Here is a 25,321-nt window from a genome sequence, read left to right on the forward strand (position 1 = left end):
TAGAAAACTAAAGTGATGATGCAGATCAAGATAAAAGTAGGTTAGCAGCTGCACATTTATCTTATGCTAAATAAAGATACATACACTTTCTTCTGTTGTTTCACAAAATGACTACAGTATTACCAAATATAGTGATTTATCTTTGATGAACTTATTTGGTTTTTTCTTTTGTTTGTTTTGACATAAATCACTGTCAAGATTCAGGCCCTTGTATATTTCCTAGGGTCAACACATTCCCAAAGATGAGCGCTAATGACATTTGGTTGACCTATTACTAGCACTGCAAAAAAACTACCCTCATTGCTCTCCAGATATTAAACACCAATTTAGTATGTCTCTATGTTTCCAACACTCACTGGAAGAAAATTGCTTAGGTCAACAAGAATAAAGAACACGTTTAAAAATTCTAAGTCACAGACCATAAATCGAGATTCAAAATGGTAAGACAAAAAAGCAAATATAAGAAAACCCATCAAAGCAAATCCATTGAACTTGACATTTAAAGTAAAATGAATTATTTTCTAGGTGAGCTCCTACATACAGGCCAACCATCTATTAATTATAACAAAAAGAAATACCCAAGACTTCAAATACTTGCCAACTATATTTAAGAAAAACTTTCCCCAAGAATTCCAACCTTATGAACATATTCAAATGTCTCATTTTAACAATTATACTTAATTTAAAAAGGGGTGTTTTGTGTGTGTGTGTGTGTGTGTGTGTGTGTGTGTGTGTGTGTGTAATGTGGTGGGGTGTGCCCACATAGGCCAGATCCCTGGAACTGGAATTGCAAGCAGTTTTGAGCCACCTGCTATGAGTGCTGCGAACTGAATTCAGGTGCTTGGAAAAGCAGCATGTACTCAACTGCTGAGTCATCTCTCCAGCCCTTAAACTGTCTTGGAGACTTTTTGCTAACATTATGTGTTTTCTAGGAATAAAAATTTCGGGAAGAGGGACTACTTGTGACACACATGACAAGCATGTCAGAGAACAAAGCGGAGTGACCTCTACTGACTAATCTGGCTATGCTACACAAGCAGTCTTCACACACTATCAGAATGCAGAAACACACGGATGCTGAACTAACAGCACAGGGTAAGGCTTCTTGCAGCATAAACCAAGAAAAATTTTGTTGCTAAAATAAATCAAATATGAAGACAGTTGATTTGCCATCAGAAAGATATGAAAATATATTTGGGAAATAAGATTTTAAATTTGCTATGTTTAGAATTTTTTTCCTTCTTTTTTTTTGTATTTATTTATTTATTTATTAAAGATTTCTGCCTTCTCCCTGCCACCACCTCCCATTTCCCTCCCCCTCCCCCAACAAGTTCCCCTCCCTCATCATCTCTAAGAGTAATCCGGGTTCCCTGCCCTGTGGGAAGTCCAAGGACCACCCACCTCCATCCAGGTCTAGTAAGGTGAGCATCCAAACTGCCTAGGCTCCCACAAAGCCAGTACGTGCAGTAGGATCAAAAACCCATTGCCATTCTTAAACTATTTTAGTCAGAGTCACTGATATCTATGATGGCCAAAAAACATTAGAAAAAAGCAGGTTATCATGAGAGTAACTTAGTGCTTGGGTTAAAGAGGCTAGATAAATACATAGAAAGAAGGTACAACTAGATTTGATGGCCATGAGATGATTAGATCTCCATTCTGAAAGAAAAAACAAAAAAAGCAAAACTTTCTAGTCTGCAACTGGTGTTAAAAGGTATGTCTTTAGTTCAAGAAAAACTGCATGATTAAAAATACCAAAATCTCTCTTAGCTCTAGGTCCTGTCTTTTAAAAAAACTTTCTATACTTTCCCATCTGTTTGTACAAGCACTTAACAATTCAATTTGTTTACTCCATCATGCCCACACACCAGTGTTCTTATATCAAACACATAATTCAAAAAATATGCACAAGAAATTCCAAGGTAGTTTATCATCTTTAAGAAATAAACAAGCTTTAAAAATTGCAAAACAGTGAAGAGGAAATGTCACTACATTTAACTGTCAAAATACTATCTCTACGTATTGGATATAAATGATAATATAAAAAAGAAATTTTACTAACAAAGAATACACACTACATTTTCATTATCATAATGACATAAAGGTAAATTTATAAAAGAACTCACATAAAAAAACAGGAAAATTTTTTGAGAATTAAACCCATTGAAAAAATGTCCTTTTAAAAGACTACACTGTGTATATGTGCATATACATACCTACTTCATGCACGTACACACGTATTAAAACTATTTTACTTCAAAACAAAATAACATGCAAGTAAAGGAGGTTCTTAAGTATTTTAATATCTTTAAACAGAATCAATTCTATTGTAGGCAGTTAAGTAACAAAGTTAAGTAGAAAGCAAGTAAACCGAAAATTGAGCTAGTTATTGAATAAATAAGATGCACATATTCAATTATCCAATGTAGAGCAAGGGAATTTTAAATAAACAATATCTTGTTTAAAAAGAAGAAGCAGCAGAAACAGAACAACAGCAGGGAGACATGGCTTCAGTTTTGCAGTCAGAATCCAGGTGTTTTCTGCCACTCTTATAAAGAATCAGAAATCCAAACTGTGACATACCAAACAGCACCAGACACTAAATCTTCAACAACTTCAATAATAAAAATGCCAATATACTTTTATGTGTAAGAAAGAGTAAATTCATGAGCTTTTAAAATCGGTTAAAAGAGCATAAGCTGAAGTTGATGATGCTAATTATCTTGTGTTATTGATGTTTGTTATAAGCACTCACACGACTACATTCATGGACCATGTTCCAACACAACTATACATCCAATAGAGAACTACTACCTAAAATATATAGAGAACTCAAAAAATTAGGTATCAATAAAACAACGTAATTTTTAAAATGGGATAGAGATCTAGCCAGAAAATCCTCAAAAGAGGAAACTCAGATGACTGAGAAACATTTAAATGTTCTACACTTAAGTCATCATGGAAATGCAAATCAAAGCTACTCTGAGATTTCATCTTACACATGTCAAAATGGCTAAGATCATAACATAAATGGCTGGCTAAGATGTGAAATAAAGGAAACATTCATCCTTTGCTGGCTGGGGTGCATACTTTTATATAGCCTATTATGGAAATCAATTTGGCTATTTCTCAGGAAGATGGGAATCAATCTATCTCAAGATCCAGCTATGCCACTCTTGGACATACACCCAAAGGATACTTCATCCTACCCCAGTAACACTTGCTCAAATATGTTCATTGCTGATCTATTCATAATAGTCATAAATTAGAATCAGTCCAGAAGAATGTCAGCAGAAGAGTGGATAATGAAATGTAGTATATTCATACAATGGAGTATTATTCAACTGTTGTTGTAAAGTGAAATGGTAAAGTTTGTAGGCAAATAGAACTAGAATATACTCTTAAATATTTGGAAACTAAAAACTCTTACAATCCTATCACTACAGAAATGATGATGTAATCCTAACTTCACACACAGCCACTGCTAAGATCTCAGAGGTTACTTTTTAATATAATGTCATAATCTCTGATTTATTTAGAGATAAATCATAAACAACAACAAAATGCTTCTGTTCTTCACTAAGGGGCTGGGTCTACTTTGAGATGAGCTGTACTTTGTGGCATCTTTCCAAGTCAGTGAGCATAGCTGCCTCATTCAGCTCAGTGCTCCATGTATTTCTATTCCTTTACTCTGACGTATGTATTTCTTTTATTATAAAAGCTTCAAATAACCCTCAATAATTTACTCTTTATTTTTTGAAGTTAAAATATAATTACATAAATTTTCCCTTTCTTCCTTCCAATTACTCCTGTGTACCCCCACCACCACTCAAATTCATGGCCTCTTTAGATGTTCATTCATACATACATATATACACACACATACATATATGGACTGAGCAGATTGTTTTATATGTTTAGGAATATATATACTTGGTGTCTTTATTTGAAGGTGGAGTCTGTCTGGGTCTTATTCAGAACTGTTTTCTCCAATGTTTTCCAACCCTAGACTGGAGATACTCAATAAATATTTGCTCAAAGAATTACTGAAAACATTGGAAATGAAACAAATCCCCAAGTTTAAATTACTTGTTTAATGCTTTCACCTCTGCTAGGCTAAGGGTAAAGGAGAAAATCCCATCTTCTGTCCTGCCTTCTCAAGGTGAGGAGAACATTACAGCACACTATAGTAGATTTAGACTCGGTACAGGTGAGTATGGGAAGATGAGCATAGTAAAACACAACGTTTCTAAAGTCCCTCTCTTACATGCATCTCCTGCTTACTAGTCAGATCTTGGACAAACTCACAAGCACTTCAGTTTCTTTTTTTTTAATATTTATTTATTATGTATACAATATTCTGTCTGTATGTATGGCTGAAGGCCAGAGGAGGGCACCAGACCTCATTACGGATGGTTGTGAGCCACCATGTGGTTGCTGGGAATTGAACTCAGGACCTTTGGAAGAACAGGCAATGCTCTTACCACTGGCCATCTCTCCACCCCGCACTTCAGTTTCTTCATCAAAGAAGTAACCCTTAGCACAGAATTGAGAAGATTCAACTTGGAAATATATATAGTCATTTGGAATTATAGCGATCATTGGAATTAATCCCAGTCTTATCCCTGAGCAGATGTCTGGTGTAAAAAACTAGCATAATGGTGCTTACTTCTTTAATTCTTTCAGATAGTCATGGCAATTAGTGAATACTGACCATAGATGGTATCAGCACTGCCCTAGTCACTAGAGATGAAGCAGAGGAAAGAACCACAACCCTCCTGTGACAGTCACTTACAATGGGAAGAGGGGAGCAACATACATCGATGCAGAAAATGGTGTAACTTGAAAGTAAAGATCTCAAAGGAAATAAATTATTATGATAAGACTAACAGAAGTTGTGTCCTATGTTTTAGTTGAGCCCTAAGGAAATTGCAAGGAGAGAAAGCACACAGGAATTTCATGATATCCAACTAAAAATATCATCACCTTTACTGCTTCCAAACAGAAAAGTACTGCGTTCCAATATCCTCAAATTGATACTCATTAATGTCAAGTAAAGACACCAAATCCAGAAAAAGTGATTACACATAAATTAGCATTTCTTTTAGGCCTTCATTAATTATTAAAAATATACATTATTTTCCTAGGCTCATTAAATTCTATCAAAGGTATGATACACATTAAACTAAACACTAAGCTTAAGGTGAACATACTTATTAAAATTTTAATGTACCAAACTTTCTTAAGAAGTAAAACTCCATTATTAGAAAGTTATAAAGCAGATCATTGTTACTATGAATTAATAAATCATGACCATTCTGAAAAACAATGTAATAGACAGCAATTCTACGAGTTAAGCCAGGCTCAAGATGCACATGATGCTGGTGTTGCTTGCAGATGTAAATAAATAAATAATTCAGTCCACGGAACTTCCCTATGTATATAAAAACCAAATAAACTTACTTTAGGCTAAAGATATAATAGCCCTACATTTTACAGCTAAGGAAGCTGAAAAGGCTGATCAAGGACAAGGGCCTATGGTCACACAGCTCATATATTCATGCTACCAGGTTCCTCCCCTTGCAATCAAGCTACTCACTTTAAATCATTAATAACCACATGTTATTTTTAGAAATTTCTCATAAAACTCTGGATTATTGTAAAAATTGGGTTTTTTTTATTTGTATGTTTTATTTTCTTTTTGTTTTTGTTTGCTGAAGATATTTAAAAAGTACTAACTGAATAAATCTGTGTTAAGTGAGAACACATCTTTTGGGGACCTGAGCTGATTCTTCCCCCTTCGTTTCTCTCTACACATCACACGAATATGAGTATATCACAATTCCACACCTAAATACTGAAATAATGAGGAACATTTGATTGCTACTGATTGCCCCAGTTCCGCTGCCTCCCCCTGAGTTACCAACAGCCACTCTGACACATGACTTTGTGTTCTGGAGCAAAGAGCCTGTCTTAAGCAGTCTCCATTCCGGATGCTCACTCACACACCCAGCCTGCACAGTGTCTGCACACACTCCAGGCCTCTTCCCTCCGACTTTTCTTCAGGTCGAAACTCCGAATTCGCTCTAAAAGCAACATTTTCCTAACTCTGGAGATTAAGACAGACTCCTCTAAGATCTCTGACTTCTCTTTTGTTTGCTACACCTCTAACAGTGTACAGCATACAGTAAGCCCCAAGTTAATATTTGGAATTAATAAACCAAATCACTCTCTAGTACCTTCTAAAATGAATTGCATCATCTGTTCTTCTGAGCTGGGTATTAATGTCTAGTTTTTTGAGTTCTTTATATATTTTGGAGATCAGACTTTTCTCTGATGTGGGGTTGGTGAAGATCTTCTCCCAATCAGTAGGATGCCTTTTTGTCTTTAACACAATTAAAAAAATGGGGTACTGCACTGAACAGAGAATTCTCAACAGAAGAAGTTCAAATGGCCAAAAGACACTTAAAGTAATGCTCAACCTCATTAGTGATCAGGGAAATGCAAATCAAAACAACTCTGAAATACCATCTTACACCTGTCAGAATGGCTAAAATAAAAAACACCAATGATAGCCTATGCTGGAGAGGATGTGGAGTAAGGGGTACACTCATCCATTGTTGGTGGGAATGCAAACTTGTGCAACCACTTTGGAAATCAGTGTGGCGGTTTCTCAGAAAACTGGGAGTCAACCTACCTCAAGACCCAGCAATTCCACTCTTGGGAATATACCCAAGAGATGCCCAATCATACTACAAAAGCATTTGCTCATCTATGTTCATAGCAGCACTATTTGTAATAGCCAGAATCTGGAAACAACCCAGGTGCCCCTCAATAGAAGAATGGATAAAGAAGGTGTGGCACATATACACTTTAGAGTTGTACTCAGCAGTAAAAAACAATGACATCTTGAATTTTGCATGCAAATTGATGGAAATAGAAAACACTATCCTGAGTGAGGTACCCCAGACCCAAAAAGATGAATATGGTATGTACTCACTCATAAGTGGAATCTAGCCATTAATAAAGGACACTGAGCCTATAATTCGTGATTCTAGAGAAGCTAAATAAGAAAGTGAACCCAAAGAATAACATGTAGTTATCCTTCTGAGCTGGGTATATTTTCCAGGGTCAAGAGCACAATAATTTCACATTTAATATTCTCCTTAAGATACGTATTCTTGAAATCTACAAACTAAACTAAAGCAAGACAAAAACCAATTTTTTTCAATATAACAACAAAACATGCCAGTAAAATACAAAGCTATCTTAGCGACAAGAAGATCAATGTAGATTGAGAAAAATGAAATTCAAAAACAATATTTACATATGGTCTGATAACACTGCCTTTCAGTCCAGGACCAGTTCATCAGGTTACTAATGTGTAAGCTAAACCAAGTAAAATAGCTTCAACAATTTTTGCACACAACACACAAATCATTTAAGATACTGATTACAGAATATGGTGTAAACTGAGGAGTATATAGTGTATATTCCAGCAGACTCACAGTACTCTGTAGCAGGTATATATATATACATTACACACTACACACACACACACACACACACACACATCTTTGACATCTCAAAAATCTCAACTTTTTTCAGCTGTACAAATTAGGATATTTTGTACAAATCCTTAAAGCATTGAGTACATTTTAGGATGATCTTAAGATCCTACTCTAAAAACATGTTTAATCGTTATTGTTTCCTCTATTAAACGTATCTCTTCTGTAAATCTATTTTCTGATTCTGACTTATATCATAAACTGAAGGTCAGAAACTACTGTTCCTACCAAAGATGCAAAACAAGTAGTTATTAAATCATCATGTACATTTTATAAATACTTTATGAACAATAAAATCTTTTAAAAATATTGTATGGGGGAGGTTAAGAGAAGGTTGGGCAGTTAAGAGTACCTGGTGCTCTTCTAGATGACTTAGCCCACAGCCACCTGTAACTATGTTCTATGGGATCCAATGCCTTCCTCCGGTCCTTGCAGGTACACACACAACACTCACGCAAACACATATGCACATAAACATAAAATAAAAATAATAAAACAAATCATAAAAAAATATTTCAGAGTCATCAGGAAAAAAATCCACCAATATAAACCTGTATGTGATGGCTAATTTTGGTTGTTAAATTGTTGGATTAAGAAAAACATAGGGAATTTGTGAGGTACAACTCTAGAAGGACCACTGAGGCTGTCTCTAGAGGCTTAACTGAGGGGAGGCCCACCATACCTGTGATCAGCTCCATCCTAACAGTTGTGGTCTGCATTACATGAAAAGGAAAACGGAAAGTCAGCAGGGCACGAGCATCCCCAGGCTCTCCCCCTTCTGTGCAGCCCAGATATGAGCAAACTGTCCAACACTGCTGCTCTTGCGGCCATGCTTCCCCAGCAGTGTGCACCTGCAGACTGAGACAAAACAACTCTTCCTCCCGTAAGCTGCTTGGTCAGGGAAAGCAGAAAACTAATCCACGTATTATAAAACTTCCATGCTAGATTGAATACGCTGTTCTGGAAATATTGTTTACACTGTCTATGCAGCACTCCATCTATGGGATCCCCTGGCTTGTGTTCTGGACCCGCCACTTCACCACTTTTGACCAGTGTAATCAGCGGTATGCGGGATTCAGCTCAAACGTCTCACAAAAGCTGATTATTAAATAGTCACGAAAGTGTATGAGCTAGTTTTCCATGGCTGATAGCCTGAAATCAGACACGGAAGGAGTATTTAAACCATGTTATCAGCAAAATCAAAGAATTGGGCCTCCCCTGACTGCCCTGGGACTGCTGAGAGCCAGCACTCTCACTCGACCGCCTTTGCTGCTTTTCCACCTTGACTTCATCTCTAAACGCAACTGCTTGCTTGACCTCATCTTTGATCTTACAAACTCATCATGTGCCAAAGTTGAACTCGACTGCTCTTCCTGCCCAAGTAAACAGCTGCTCAGAATGCCAAGTCAGAGAAAGTTATGCATCGGCAAAAAAAATATCAAAACCCCAGTTCTCTAACTCTTTGAAGTGAGACATTTTCTCTCTTCCAGCATGCTTATCTGTCACATGGAAATCATAACATCACTTACTGTTGGCAAGCCTTTAGCATGGTTCCAAGAACACAGCAGTTCTCAGTAAATAGCATCTATCATTTTTTATAGAGAAGAAATCTTCTTAGAAGAGTAAAAATGAAAGAAAAGCCTGTGTTTTTAGCATTCCAAGAAAATAAATCCATATTTAATAAAATATCAAGGAAAATTAATTAGATATTATACCACAAAATAAAATGATGTAAATTTAGTGAGAAGTTTTCTTGATTAATGATTGCTATGGGAAGGCCCAACTCACTGTGGGTGGTGCCACCCCTGTGCAGGTGTTCGGCAGGGGCAATCTTCTTCAGGTAACTAATATTCAACTATTTGATATGTAACATCCATACAGAAAATTTTCAAAATTCAGAAGAATGTATATTTGGACCATTTTGAATTAAGAGTATAGCTAATAGTATGCTAATGAAACCACAGTCCGGAGGGAACTCGCAGACCTATACAATTTCTTTTCAAGGTATTTTATAGACTTAAAAATCTAAATCCTTTTGGGGCTTGATTGCTAGTAAATTCTGGAGATGTGTGTAGCTTAGTGCTAGCTAAATTACTAGTTTAAGGAAATATCCACACAGGCAATGCATATAAAATAATTAAGATTTCTAAAATGTTCAGGCTGGAAATCACAAGAAACTAGATGTTCTATTGTGTGATAAAAGACCCTGAGAAACACCCTAAGGAGGACAGCATTTATGTGGCTGACACTTCCAGGTCACAGTCCATCAAAGGCTGGAGATGGAGCTCAGCTTTCAAGCACTTGCCGAGTACGCATGAAGCCCTGGGTTCAGCTGCCTGTTCTGAAAAAAAGACTTTTAAAGCTAATGCTGGAAGACATTTCCTAAGAAACGATCAGTTACTTCAGATGGAATATTTAAACGTAAAATTCAAGAAATGATAGTACACTTGGCTCTTCGAGAGGAATTGCGTATGATCTGAAAGTAAATGTATTAAAAACCTGTATTAAATTTGACACACACATCTTACACTTAAAGGAGGATGTTCGCTCAATAAATTTGAAACACTACAGAATCTGACATGTCCAATAATCCTCAAACAAAATACTTGGGAATATTTGTAGTTCACATTTTATCATGATAATATGACTTGGGGTGGGCTATAGATACAAATAAATATCCCAGTGCGTTTAGTATGCCTACATTTTGACTGTTGTCTGCCATATGAAGTCAGATATAAAATCTTGGCATTACAGCACTATGTCATAACTCAAAGATGCATATTTTATAGTGTTTGGGGTTTCACAATTTTGCTTTAGAATAGCATAACCAATATGACATAAGAAGACCATCCAAGACAAAACTTGCTAAGTAGGCTGGTTTTTGTCAGCTTGACACAAGCCTACACATATCTGGAAAGAAGGAATCTCAATAAGGAAATGTCTCCATCACACTGGCCTGTAGGCAAGTCTGTAAGATGTTTTCTTGATTACTGATTGCAATGGGAGAGCCCAGCTTACTGCGCGTGAGGTCCTTATAAAGGAAAGCGGGGTGAGTGAGCAAGCCAGGAAACAGCAGTTCTTTGTAGCTTTGTTTCACCTCCTGCCTCCAGGTTCCTACATTGAGTTCCTGCCCTTATTTCCCTTCATAATAGACAGTGAACTCTAAGATTAAATAAATCCTTTTTCTCCAAGTTACTTGTGGTCAAGGTGTTCATCACAGCACTAGCAACCAAACCAGGATACTTGCTAAGCTAAATACTGACTTTTGGAAATCCTAAAATTAAACAATGTCCAAAGACAACTTGAACTGAACTGAAACAAAACACAAATACTAAGAAAAGCTCCATTATTCAATGATGTATGTATATGAGTATGATATATGTTATGTTTGTGGTGTATGTTACATGTGTTTTGTTGTGTATGCTACGTGTGTGTGTCTGTGTGTGTGGCATGTGCTACATGTCCGTGTGTGTGTGTGTGTGTGTGTGTGTGTTATTAGAAACTGAACTCAGGGCCTCACACATACTGAGCAAGTGCTAACTTGCTATTCCTCCTACTCACAAAGGTGTTTCTGAAGCTCCAAATCTGTATACCAGTGAATTACAACTAATCCTCATAGTGTCAGCTTCTACAAGACCCAAACAATGATGTCAAGATGAACTTAAAACAAATCATAGGATCATAACACTCTTCACAAGACAGCTCTCCATTAAGTGTTAGGAAGACTATTCTGAAAAGTGTTTTAGATGCCCCTAAGAAAAATGTTCAACATTTCCTATCATCTGCAAATATCTAATTTAAAATGTAAGATTTCTGAAAGAATTCCGAGTAATATATTCCAGGCATTAATTCCAATTAAAAGGAAACAATGAAGCTGTAAAATACCTGAAAACCAGTTCAGTCAATTGTCTTGACTGTCCTTTCCTATACACCCCAGGTCACTTAAGAATATTGTCACTTAACAAGAAAGTAAATTAACAAGAGAAAGATTAACAGAACAGTATGTTAAGAAAAAAAAATACACTTGATTGCCACTGCAAATCAAGCTCTCCCATCAATCTTGCTGTCTTCACTGTATCCATCATAACTTCTGTCTACAAATGTATTCATTTATTGTGCATCTGTTTACAATGAAGTGTGGAATAATGGATCTCTTCTGTATGGTGTCAGCATCATTAGAGTGTGGGACAGAAAGCTGCAGTTGATGGACTCAGTGTCTGCTCAGCCAATATTAACAATAACGACACAGTAAATCACAGTGCTTTCTCATCAGCCTGATTAAAGCATTGCCCAACCTATTCAAAACAACCAGTCGGTCTTATTTTAGCAATAAAGCTTTCAAATAAAGGACTAAACATTATTACAGATTATAAATGTGCCTGCAAACATACTGTCATTCATGAGACAAAACAAAGGAGCTTAGAAATACTTATTAAAGAGGACTTAATCGTTACTCAGTGAGTATTATTATTTACTTAATACAAACTTTAAAATGAGCAAAAAATAAGAGGACTTAGAGGAAGAAATCTTAATATGATAATCAGATATGATCTGGCATACTTATAAACTACAATAATATTTCATTTCCATATGCCAAATCACAGATGAGTTATATATTCAATTCAACAAAAAGAAACAGAAAACCAAACTCATGATTTAGGAGTCACCATAAGATGCGAATACAGGAGTCAGGGATAAGACGCATCAAAAGAGGTCCTAATGGGTACTGAAAGGACACTAAGAAGTCAGTCAGGACAGATGTGAAGATGCAGCGGAGAGTCATTCCTCTGCTGATTATGTAGAAGCAAAACCATGTCATGTTGCCTAAGATTTGTCCTCACACAATGTGAAGGCTGCTTGCAGAATAAGGAGCAAGAAAAAAAACACATCAGTCCTCCACCTACAAAGAACAATGTTACAGCTCACAGCAAGCAAGCCTGTAAGAGAAGCTTGACACTGGGTTAGCTCACAACTCCACACCCCCAAACCTTAGCTACAGACTCTGTAGTCTTTGTCACACAGCGATAGAAAACTAAGTTATCAGTCTTACATGAGCAAACACTGCTCTCCTCTCTCCTCTGTTACCCTTACAAATTTTCTATGTCAAACGGACTGTTCAAACACTACAGTATGTTTTCTATAAAATATATATAATCTATAAAATATATATGTATAAAATATAAAATCTAGTGATAAACCCTGGTTTTCATAAAATATACATACTTAAATTTTATATTAAAAGCATATTGCTTTTAAATTTATTTGGCAGAATTAACAAATCTGAAAGAAAAGTTGATTTTAATCTTTTTAAAATAATATTTGAAAACATTTAGCATATCCTATACTTGTAAATATACAGCTAATATAAACATAGCTAATATACTTACTTCTTCTTCCAGTATTTATAGTACTCATTATAGTACACCATGTGAAGAAATATTACAGAAAGTACGCTCTCAGGAACATTCTCATAAAATATGTACACATGGAGAGAAAAGAAACAGTCAACCGCACAATGATGCAGGTGACATAAGGCCGTGCTGCAGCGAGTTTTCCACCACCACCACCACCTATTTACACACCTGGCTCTGGTCTCTTAGGGCTGTGGGTGCAGCAGTTTGCTGGCATTCCTCAATACACAGTGAGGAGCAAAGGAAAACTGATATTTTTTTCGGATTGTAACAACTAAAACTTTCTGTATTTTTGTGAAACAAAATTTGCTATAAAAATTCTATACAACCATTCAGAATAGATATCATTTTGTACAACAATAAATGAAATAAGTATTTTAAAGAAATTGATATATTTTAAAATCTATTTTAAATTAGCCTACCTTCCACATTCAAAGTTCCCATTTTAGATTCCAAGAAATCAAATAATGTGCTTGGTGCTGATGGCCTTGCGTTTCCTAGGTCCTCTTCATCTTCAGATCGTGAGCGACCCCTGCCTTTCCCTCTACCTTAAGGTTTAAAAGCACATACATACATGTATAATGTGTGAAAAGCAAAAGGAGAAACCACACTAAACAGAACCATCAATAATCTAGTGAATACAACTGAATATGCATTTCTTCTCATCGTCTTTAGTGAATTCTATTTCTTGTCCAGCAAAAATGCTTTAAATAAAGCTATTAAGAGGCACCTTTAATCTTTAAGATGATCTGTCCAAATGAACTTGGGTCTCAGATTTGAAACAAATATATGTCATTTTAATTTAAAAAGATTTTAACTTAAAATGTATTTTCTTTCTACAAAAAAAGTAATGTTGAGTTACTCAAGCTTAGCCTAATTACAGCTGTGCATAAGAAAGCTTTGTAAACACTACTCGATCTTAAAGGTATCTCACAAATTCACATAATATTTAGAATACCACTGTATTAATTGTATATGTATGGTAATTTATTCATATGCATATGGCTATTTCCCAATCTGTCACTCAAATGATACCACTTTAAGATGTGAGAATTAAAGAGTGAAACCAAGGAAAAGGTTCTGCTTGTCGATTTGGGGAGTTCAGAGACTGGTAAGTTTTTATAGAAATGGCTCCCAGCCTCATGCTCCTAAGAACCACACTGGTACCTAGCATTACAGCCCTCACAGCATAAACCTCAGCCTTGGCCCATCACTTATCTGCTGGCACATGAACTGTACCTCTAGGAGGTGGACCCACAACGGGTTTCTGTTTATTGCTGTTTAGGAGTACATTCAATGCTGCTTCTAAGTTGTTGGCATTATCCATAAGTGCTTGCCTCGATGCTTCCTTACTGAAGCCCATTTCTGTTATGTGCTTCAGAGCTTTCTCATCTACCTGCAGAGAATGAAGAAAAAGCTACAGTAATAGCTGTATACAAAGTCAGATATCCATTTTAATTACAGTATGTCTTTTAACTCAAAATTTTGTTCATAGCTGTTGGAACCTGGTCAAAGAAGGACACATGGTTTGCAATGTCTTGGGACCTGTGAGAGCCTCCAGGGAAAAAGGAGAGGGTCTTTTACATCAGGTGCATTTTGTGATTTTGGGCCTCCTGGGTTAAACATTTACCTTCAATTCATAAGACATGTTTATTCTTGTTGAATGTCAGAACATAGCTATAGAATCAAATCATGTGAACGGATATGCTGACTGCTGTCCCAAATCAGGATATGGCCTCCCATGCTTTTGTGCTTTCCCAGATAATCTGTAGTACAGGAGAGGCAAATGTGTTTACATTGGTGTTTCCTGAGAATGTTCTGGGAAAGGGCTACTTGGCCAATATTTAATATGTCCTTACTGGCACTTATTTATGTTTTTTTTTTCTGATCATGTTTTTCTGAACTAAGAAGCTTTCTTGGATCATTGCTTTCCTTGTTACATTCGTGTATAAAAGTACACTGAAAGTGAACCAAAATCATCTACAGCATTACACTGTGATCCACTCCATTCTTTCAGGTCCTTAGATCTCAGGTCCAGCAGAGAATGTCTACACAGGTCAGCAAAAGTCAACAATAGCTAGGGAAAAACTGCCACAGTCAAACAACATTCCAACTTACTGCTTCTACGCTAATAGTCAAGGAAGAGTCTGTACTATAATAAAGTTCCATTGAAAATCAAAAAAGAAATTACAAAAAATAAATAAAAAGTTTATGCTATATTAAAATAAGTTCTTAGGAAAATAAAATGGTAATCAAAAATGACCTCATTAATTTTCATGATAAAAAAATGGAAAAATTATATACTTCCCATCTACCATAAGAAACATAATTTACATAGCACCTCAACAAAAAGGCAAAGAAAAAAACATCTGATGAAAGATTGAGGATATTCAAAGCACAGTATATTTGCCTGTGGTTGACTGCCATGCTTACCAGCTCTCTATAGACACCTTCATGTTTGCTCTCTGATTTGGAAGGCCTTTCCTTCGGTAAAACTTCCCTATTTCGGTGACTGACAGCACCCATATTGAGATTACTTCTGGCACCACCTCCACCTCCTCCAAACGTCTTGGTCTTTAGATAAAAGAAAAATAAAACGGACAAAAACTTAATTATTTTTCACAAGTAAAAATAAAATAACAAATACCTAAAAATAGCATAGAGCATAAACATCTATAAGCCATAATATTTTCTTTCTACAAGTCCGGCCAGGGCATTAAAAAAATACACAAGATTTTACTTAAATTATCAAAACAAACCTATCTGTTCATCAATACAGACTGAAATAAGATGATATAAATAGTTTCCCAAATTACTCTAGCAAAATATTTGAGTATGTCTTGGATTCAGGCCCTAGAACCATAGAGAACACAAGGTTATTCTGAACAAAGTACTAAACTGACCAGTAATCAATTAAAATATGTCACAGTCTGATGGTATCATTATATAAACTTAGAAAGAATGCCATGAATGAAGAGCAAAATCTGCTTATTAATTCATTAACTACATTCATTGTATGTATTTCCTTTCAAACAACATATAAAGTCTGAGTCTACATATTTGTTCTCGAAAAACCAAAAAAAGTATATAAATTTGAAACTTGATTTAATCTTAATTTTTGTCTTTTCAAAATAATTATGGAAAAAAAACAGACCATAAACATGACTGACTGGAAAGATAGAGTATCATGGCTGAAAATATCCATGGCTGATTACTAACATCATTGAAAGAAAAATCTTAACTATATAATATTTTTCTGAGTGCTACATTTCATAAAACGTTAAAATCTTTACAGTCATTCTTTACATCTCCTCTGATATAATGTCCTTTATCTCTCAGAAGTTCTCCCTAATTTCAAATTTTCTAAAACAAGCAATTTTGTTCCACCTATGGAGCTGCTATCTGTACCACTTCTTCTCCTGAATCAATTCAGCAATCTCCCATTCTGTCTACAATTGCAATCTTCCTTCTCTATGGACAGTCTCAATGAAACAACCAGAAGAAACCCTTTCAGATACCCGTTGGCTGACATTATTGCTGTGAGCAAGACGTGCAAAACCTTGTAATTTCTAAGTACATCAGTTTGTCTTTCAACAGCTTGAAACTACAGTTTGAATTGCAATTGACCTTGGTTATCTCTCCTTTTCCGCTACCTCGGCTTCTGCTTCATTCAAGAACCACCTTGCTGTTTTCTTTTTTTTTTTTTTTATTATTCTTTTTTAATTAAAATTTCCAACTGCTCCCCGTTTCCCATTTCCCTCCCCTCCTCCCACACATTGCCCCCTCCCCCCACTCCCCTCCCCCATCCCCACTCCTCTTCTCCTCCCCCCAGTCCATTCCCCCTCCCTCTCGATACTGAAGAGCAGTCCAAATTCCCTGCCCTACAGGAAGACCAAGGTCCTCCCACTTCCATCCAGGCCCAGGAAGGTGAGCATCAAAACAGGCTAAGCTCCCACAAAGCCAGTTCATGTATTAGGATCGAAACCTAGTGCCATTGTCCTTGGCTTCTCATCAGCCTTCATTGTCCGCCATGTTCAGAGAGTCCAGTTTCAACCCATGCTTATTCAGTCCCAGTCCAGCTGGCCTTGAAGAGCTCCCAATAGATCAGTTCCACTGTCACAGTGGGTGGGTGCACGCCTCGTGGTCCTGATTTCCTTGCTCATGTTCTCCCTCCTTTTGCTCCTCATTTGGACCTTAAGAGCTCAGACCGTTGCTCCAATTTGGGTCTCTGTCTCTCTCTCGATCTATCGCCAGTTGAAAGTTCCTGTGCCATTCTCCTTGGCCTCTCGTCAGCTCTCATTGTCCGCCACATTCCGAGAGTCCGGTTTTATCCCATGTTTTTTTTCAGTAGCAGTCCAGCTGACCTTGGTGAGCTCCCAATAGATCGGCCCCACTGTCTCAGTGGTTGGGTGCACCCCTCATGGTCCTGACTTCCTTGTTCATGTTCTCTCTCCTTCTGCTCCTCATTATAACCTTGGGAGCTCAGACCGGTGCTCCATGGGGATGAGGGGTGATGGGGAGAGAAAAGTGTGAAGGAGAGGATGAGGGGAACTGGGGGAATTGGGGTGATTGGGGATAAAGGAAGGTTGGATAGGGGAGCAGGGAAACTCATACCTTAGGTAAGGGAGCCACCTAAGGGGTGGCAAGAGACTTGAACTTGGAATGGCTACCAGATGCCCAGGGCAATGTCCCCAGTTAGTTCATTGGGGCACCTGAGGATAGGGAACCTGAAATGAACCTATCCTATAATCATACTGATGAATATCTTGCATATCGCCATAGAACCTTCATCTAGCGATGGATGGAGATAGAGCCAGAGACCCACCTTGCTGTTTTCTATTTCTGCTCTTTTCTGTAGCTTTCGTTGTTCCATGGATCATTCCCTTTAGTTTAACACATAGCTGACCTTCTTCAAACCATCAATCAAATTCCATTATCATTACCTAATTAGGCCGATATATGAAACTGCTGTGTGAAACTTATTTATATGCATTGTTATTTACAATCTAGATCATCCATATGCTACATATCGATTTACTCTATAAACTTATTTATATGTATTGTTATTTACAATCTAGATCATCCATATGCTACATATCGATTTACTCTATAAATTGCTTTTGAGTAACACTAGACAAACCCTGAGTTAATTAACTTCAACAATCTCATAAACAAATTGGGTTTTGAAATGTTTCAGTCCTTGAAAGCTGTGAAGAAAACATATGATCCATTATAATATAAAAACTTTAGTACATTATAATGCTAACTATATAGTCCAATATATAGGCATTTGTAACTGCAAATAAACCTTAGGAAGAAAGCTTGAAACCAATGGAAAAGGTTCCAAGCATCTTCTAAATTTTAGAATTTATAGCATCATTTAATATTTTGGGGGAAAATTAAAATATTTCATATAAAATACATTTAATGCATATAAGTGCCTTCAATTGAAGAGCACACTGAAGAATTCCAACACTAGTGATTACTATCACAAAGGAGTGTCATAATTTGTGCAGTGTGTAGGGGCTGTTGTAGATGTTTTGAGTTGACCAGTTATAAACCCTACAGCATCCATGACAGTTCACGGCTCCTAAATTTCACAGATGAAGCAAATTGGGCACAAAAGTTCATCATTCAATTCAGGACCATCAGCAGGACATGCTCTGGCCTGCCCAATTTCAGAAGCTTTGAGTTCAGCCCTACTCTAAACAGGAGATAGAAGGAAAGAGGAAGGACAATTGAATATCAATAAGCTTTCTGGTGAAGCATTGAAATTAAATAAAAAAGTGATTATTCATAAACCTTCATTGCATTCTGAAAGCAGGAAATTTCAATTTTAATGAATAAAAGAATTTAACTAACAAACACAAAAGTTCATAACAAAATCTGAAAAAAATCAGAGAAAAAAAGCTAGTCCAAGTAAGCAAGAAATTCAAAACAAACTATTTAGCTGACCATAGTGTAAGAGAAAGGGTGGGTGTACGCATGTAAATGAGTTCATTATAAAAACATATACAGTCCTATGATTAACATTTGCTATAACTAATTAACATAAAAATAAGCTAACAAGACATATTTCTAATACATTAAATGATCATAATTCAGTCCTCAGAAGCTTTAATTTTTAGAAGCAGGTATTATAGAGGTAGAATATTTTTATATTAAATGATAACTGCTCAACTAAAAACAAGAAATCCTCTACTATGATGTAAAAGAAAAGTGTGTTATTTCATTAAGAAAGAAAAGGAGGCACAAGGATGGATGACTTGCTAATAGAAATATTTACTAGAACTTCCAAGATGACTTGGAAAAAGAACATACAAATCCAACAGGCAGGCTTAAATCCCCAGGGGAAGATGGCATTCTTCTACTTATACAGTACGTAACGAGAGCAAAGTAAGGATTCTTGGGGACTAGTTATGTGAAAAGCAGTAATGGCCATGAATAATTAAAGAGAATGCAATGAGAGAAATTTGGGGAAGTTATCTTACTTCTTTGCTCTTTGCGACCTCTGCAATTGCAGCTGTTCTTTGCTTTTCAAATTCATCATTATCATTTGTAGGCTTGACGGGCATTGAAACTTGCAACGTCTTTCTTCGATCAAGTTCTCTGCTATCCACCTGGACATTAGATGCACACTTCTGGGAAAATAAATTCATATGATTCAGGATTTCCAAAAGAAATTATAGTTCTCTATAGAAAGAACTAGTTCTTCAAAAGAAATGTTTATATTTCTTATCATTGGTAAAAGCAAAACACCACTCCATCCAATAGATTAAAAAAACAATGGGAAGATGATTACAACATAACTTTTAAATAAATATAAGCTAGATTTTTTTCTCTACGTATGTGTGCACACGCACATGCATTTATACATGTTTGAGTGTCTTTGTGTGTGTGTGTACACATACATTACCGGAATGAGGCCACATACTTACAAAACATACTGGGATGCAAGACCCAAGTTTCATTTTAAGGTAATAACTTTAAAACAGCTGTAGATTTCAAGGTCTCTACATGAACTAAAACCATGTAAATTTGATTTTGTAACTAAGAGTTCAATTTCCACATTACACTAAAATATCCATAAATCAGACACTTGCTAACATGTTAACAAAATGCATCTGACCTTGTAGCAAAGACTAAAAGTATGCTCTCTGTGCCAATTAAGATACAAATGTGTAGCCGGGCAGTGGTGGCGCATGCCTTTAATCCCAGCACTTGGGAGGCAGAGGCAGGCGGATCTCTGGGAGTTCGAGGCCAGCCTGGTCTACAAGAGCTAGTTCCGGGGCAGGCACCAAAGCTACAGAGAAACCCTGTCTCGAAAAACCAAAGATACAAATGTGTTTGGTTTTTTTTAAGTCTTGATTTTTAATCTCATAATTTAATAATGGCATGTGTCTCTGTCTGGAAACAGCCCCTGAACTCTCATCCACACCTCTACAGGTCCTCTACAGTGACTGGGTTTTTGCAGCTCATTAACAAGAAGGAAGGGGAGAAGAGGAAATTCCCTCAAGTGTGATACACAAATACAGTGTGCTTCCTCCACAGTAAACAGCTATTTATATACCACCACACAGCCAGCATCACCATCCTAACCCACCTACCATGCTGGGGGATGCTGCATAAGGGCTATTCAGAATGAAAAAAAATAAAACACTACCATTGAAACTAAACCCTTTCCTATACTTCCTGCCATATAAAATTGTAATTCACATTTCAAGTTATGGACAAAAATTAAATCAGTAAGTATCTCTAGGCGGGAAAGTCATTTTTTATATCATAAGTAATTTAAGAAAGAAATTCTATAAATGTTTCAGAAAAAGGTAAATTTTTACAGATATGTCAATTATTACCTTCAAATGTGAGTTACTATAATAATTTCACTGTCTCTTTTATTGTAGGCAGAATGTTATTAACATTTTTATCTTTAAAAAGGGGCACGGGATCATACTTTTTATATACTTAAAAAATGCATGTGAAGCAGGAATTACTCTAATTTAAATCTGAGTATAGCTCATAAAAATTATTTTGGGCTTTGTTTGAAATTTTGGTATTAAAAAGATATTTAATTGGTATGAAGATATGAAATAAGATCAATTAATTGGCATCTTCATACCAATTAAGATATCTTTTTAATACCAAAATTTGAAACAAAATACAAATAAAACAAAATACAAAATAAAATATTGGTTTCAACTGCCTAATTTTGTGTCCCCAATTCACCTTCGCTTTAGCCAGCATTCTCTAAGTACAAAGTAAATACAGTTCAAAACTTTGGTGGTGGCAAAAAAGGCAAGGTCAAGAGACACAGGGATTCCTGTCGGCCTCCTCATGTGGAGGAGCCTGCTGGAACACAGCTAAAGGCTGTGTACAAGAAGGAAGACACAAGACCCAGGCCAACTCAAGACCGCCCTCCAAGTTCCTCTGCAGCAGGAAAGGCCAGGCAGTTTAATGAGAATGCCCCCATGGGCTCATATGCATTAATGCTCTGTACCCAGTTGGTGGAACTGCTGGGGAAGGACTAGGAGACATGGCCTTGTTGGAGGAAGTGTGTCACTGGGGGTGGGCTTTGAGGTCTCTAAAGTCCAGGCCATTCCCAGCTAGTGTTCTCTGCCTCATGCTAATAGACCAAAATGGAAGCCTGTGACACCATGCTAATCCACTTGCTACTGTGCTTCCTTCCCTCCATGAGAGCCATGGACTCACCCTCTCAAACTGTAAGCCCCAATTAAATTTTTCTTCTAAAAGTTGCCTTGGTCACAGTGTTTGTGTTATAGCAATAGAAAACTGAGAAATGGTTAAAAATTAAGGACTAAACATTGGATTATTTAGGTTCTATAGAAGAAGAATCTGTAGTTGAAAACATCAGCTAGAAGTAAAATTAAGTTTCCAACTGACATGAAGAATTGGATGGAGGCTGAAGAAAAGAATTTAGAGGAAATTTTTGGCATATTTTTATCTCTTTACTTTTAAAATTCTCATTTTTAAAAACTTGTTTTCCATTAACCTATTATAGTTAGCTATAATTTGTTCTTCGTACATAACTCTTAATTGCTTCAATCTTTGGGGTAGCAAAATTATTAAATTCCTTGTCCTTCATATTTCCATGTAACTACACAGCGTCTGAGTAAATAACACAAAACAGCACACAGTTTGAGCACAACGAAGAACATTCTTTCCTGACTGAGTAACCGACCAGAAGAAAATCCTTACCTGTCCAAAAGGCAGAAAAGGAGGTGGGCCACCTTCAGTTCCAATATTGCTTCTATTATGTTTTGATAAGCTCTGTTTAAAAACATAAGCAGTCATAAAGCATAAATCACACACATAAGCACACCAGCCACATGCAAATGCACCGGGGATGCATTGCTTAGCATAGAATCTTAGGACACAACAGCCTTCTTTATGTTATTTCAAACTACAAAACATGAAATTCTGTATTCTTTACTTCAGTAACCTGGCAAAGGTCATTCCTCAACTCTCCTGAGCAAAATACATTCAAGTTTAATTTTCAGAAATATTTTTCAAGCTGTTGTCCTTTGGAGAAAAGAGACCTCCTCAAAATATAGTCAATTCTCAAAAATAAACTCTGGCAAGAACAATTTTACTTTGAAGCACATAACCTATAGACTCATAATGCCTTCAATGGTTCTACAAGAATGAAGTTTTTAGAGATAATATTTACTAAATAAAAATCATTACTGGTAAAGGTAATTTCTAGTACTTCAAACATCATACTACTATAGTTCATAATATGGAAAGTTGCTCAGTAAAAATTTGTCAAACTCTCTCACATCAATTCAGATGTTGAAGAGATAATCAACCAACTGGGTTCTTTAAAAGTTTTGTTATATTGTGTGTGCATATGTGCAGGCAGATACAAACACACACGCATAAGTATATGAAGTACAGAGGACAAGTTGCATGGGTCAATTTTCCCTTTCCTCCCATGTGGATCCCAGGAATCAAACTCAAGTTATGAGGCTTGAAGGCAAACACCTTTACCTGCTGAGCCACTGCATAGACTCTGACTATCATTTAATAGACACAAGCTTCCAAACTCTTACCAGTTCCAGTTTTATTTTCAAGCTTGTCTAACTAGAATTAGAGAACAATGTATTGTGAAAATGGGCAGAAAACTGTCTTCAGCAAAAGCACTTTCTCATACTGTGAAGGCCTCTACAGGGCCAAGGGAAGCTAAAAAGGATCCCATTCAGCTCTCCTTCCCACTGAAGGTATTAACATGCACCATAAAGCTATTGTTATTAAATATATCTTCTAAACTTTCAACTTGTGCATTTAAAAAAAATTACCATTACAGACGTTGTGATGAAAATACAAAGTAAGAGTCTCAAATTATTTTTAAAAATCCATCACATACGTTTTAAACATATTCCAGAGTTCCTGAATTATGTAAACGCTCTTACACAGTTCATGTAAATTACAGATTGAGTAATAAGGCTAACGGCAACTATCAGTTTAATGAGAAAAGTATAATACAAGTGGTACAGGGATGACATACTCTTCACAATCTACATGTGAGTTCCCAATCTCTTTAATTTAAAGAAAATAAGCATGGCACAAATATAAGAATATCAAAGGGTCCTTTTCTCAGTTTCTATTTAGTTACAAGGAAGGGATTATGTAAACAACTATAAATCATTTCAATTTCTACTAAAACTTCCTTTAAAGGCTAACGTAAATTAACAGCTCTTGTTAGCGTGAAAAATCAAAAACAGGTTAGAGGACTTCTATTTCTTGCACTGATGAAGGTACAAGGAGCCAGACTCCCTTTACACACAATGAGTACAACTGTACTAAACCCAGCACAGCATGTAGTGTAAGACTGCTATTCCTAAGGGAAGAAGTAAGCCATGGCTTCTGCTTGGATGTACAATGTAGAAAGCACAGCATGGAGAGTTCAGTAATCAACAACAACCTCAGGAGAGGAGACCCAGTGTCACTAAGCCTTGGAGAAATGCACACAATAACAAGAGGCTCCATTTCACATAGAAGATCTACTATGAGAAAATAACCAGTGGACAAGTCAGAACCTTACTAAAAGAATAAAAGCAAAATTAGCACATAACCCAGCAATCTGACAAGTGTGCACACAAAAGAACTGGGGGGAGCTATTATCTTCATGCTCGTAGTCACAGTACCATTTTTACAGTGAGCAAAAGATGGGAGCATTAATGCCCGCTGACAGATGAATAAACAAAATGTGCTATGAACAATAGAATACTACTGAGCCTATAAAAGAGAGAAATTCTGACACATATTACTCACACAGAATAAGCCAGACACAAAAGAACAAATACTGTAATATTACATGTCAAGTAAGTAAAACAGCCAAGTTCATAGAGAAAGAAAGTGAACCGTGTTTAACATGGGAAAGAATGTGTGAGTGCATGTCTGTGTGTCTATGTGTTAGAAGAGTAAGTTCTTCGCTAATTTGATAGTTTTAAGTGAAATGATTATTGCTGGGAAGTTGGAAAATTATATAAGCATTGATCTGACTTTAAAATATCCTTCTCTTATCTGAAAAGCTTCAAACCTGCCAAGATACTGTAAAAAGAACATTTAAAGCAAGAAAAAGAAATATAACAAGTACTGAAAAATTTCACCTGCTTTCGAGGAAGATTGTGGTGAAATCATAGTAGACAGTTGCTCTAAGATCATCGTGTTTTAGCTTCATAATTCTGGCACAAAAGACTAAGGCTACCACTCGTTATGGGCCACGCTCCTCAAGAACAGTCAAAAAGCCTGGAGTGCCAACAGTCTGAGCCATTCTTACTGCACACTTACTCTCTGTAACTCCCACTTGTCAATCAGATGTTCCACCTCACCACCAAGAACTGTCGTGTTAGAGTCAGTCAGGAGCAGGAATCCATTCTTTACGTCAACGACGCCCGAGAGCCTCACTTTCGTGCCAGGCGGGGTGTTCAGACTGACGCAGAAGAAAACCAAAAGGAGTTAGGAGTTAAAGCTGCATTGACACTCCTCCACAATATGAAAATGAGTCTTATGACGTAATCAAAATGCACTGACATCTAAACCAGTTTCCAGGGGGACTGGTTATAAAGTATAAATGAGTCACGTTAATAAAGACCAAGTATAGAACAAAATGAACTTGGTTTCCCTAAGTTAAAGCAAATGTGGACACAAACAATCAAACCACACAAAGCTGCAGTAAGGAAAGGGAGAGCAGTTTTCTCTTCCTGTCTAAGATTGATTTTCACTTTACGTGTGAGTGTTTTGATTGCATATATGGAGCTAGGGCCCTGGGAACTGGAGTTACAGATGGTTGTGAGCCATCGTAGTCAGTGCTGGGAACTG

The 25,321-nt window shown here is 36.6% G+C and overlaps 1 protein-coding gene across 2 annotated transcripts in view; it reads right to left on the bottom strand.

Moving 5' to 3' along the window:
* Nucleotides 1-25,321, bottom strand: part of Tdrd3 (tudor domain containing 3) — a 137,928-nt gene that overhangs the window by 38,462 nt on the left and 74,145 nt on the right. For both annotated transcript variants that reach the window (XM_057786349.1, XM_057786350.1), the window contains 6 exons: nt 24,791-24,932; nt 22,196-22,267; nt 19,471-19,620; nt 15,413-15,553; nt 14,219-14,375; nt 13,402-13,527 (listed from right to left, as the gene is read on the bottom strand). In XM_057786349.1, the coding sequence (XP_057642332.1) occupies nt 13,402-13,527; nt 14,219-14,375; nt 15,413-15,553; nt 19,471-19,620; nt 22,196-22,267; nt 24,791-24,932 (788 nt within the window). The remainder of the gene's footprint in view (nt 1-13,401; nt 13,528-14,218; nt 14,376-15,412; nt 15,554-19,470; nt 19,621-22,195; nt 22,268-24,790; nt 24,933-25,321) is intronic.

Source organism: Chionomys nivalis, chromosome 12 (genome assembly GCF_950005125.1).
Source record: "Chionomys nivalis chromosome 12, mChiNiv1.1, whole genome shotgun sequence".
In the NCBI taxonomy this organism is placed as follows: domain Eukaryota; kingdom Metazoa; phylum Chordata; class Mammalia; order Rodentia; family Cricetidae; genus Chionomys; species Chionomys nivalis.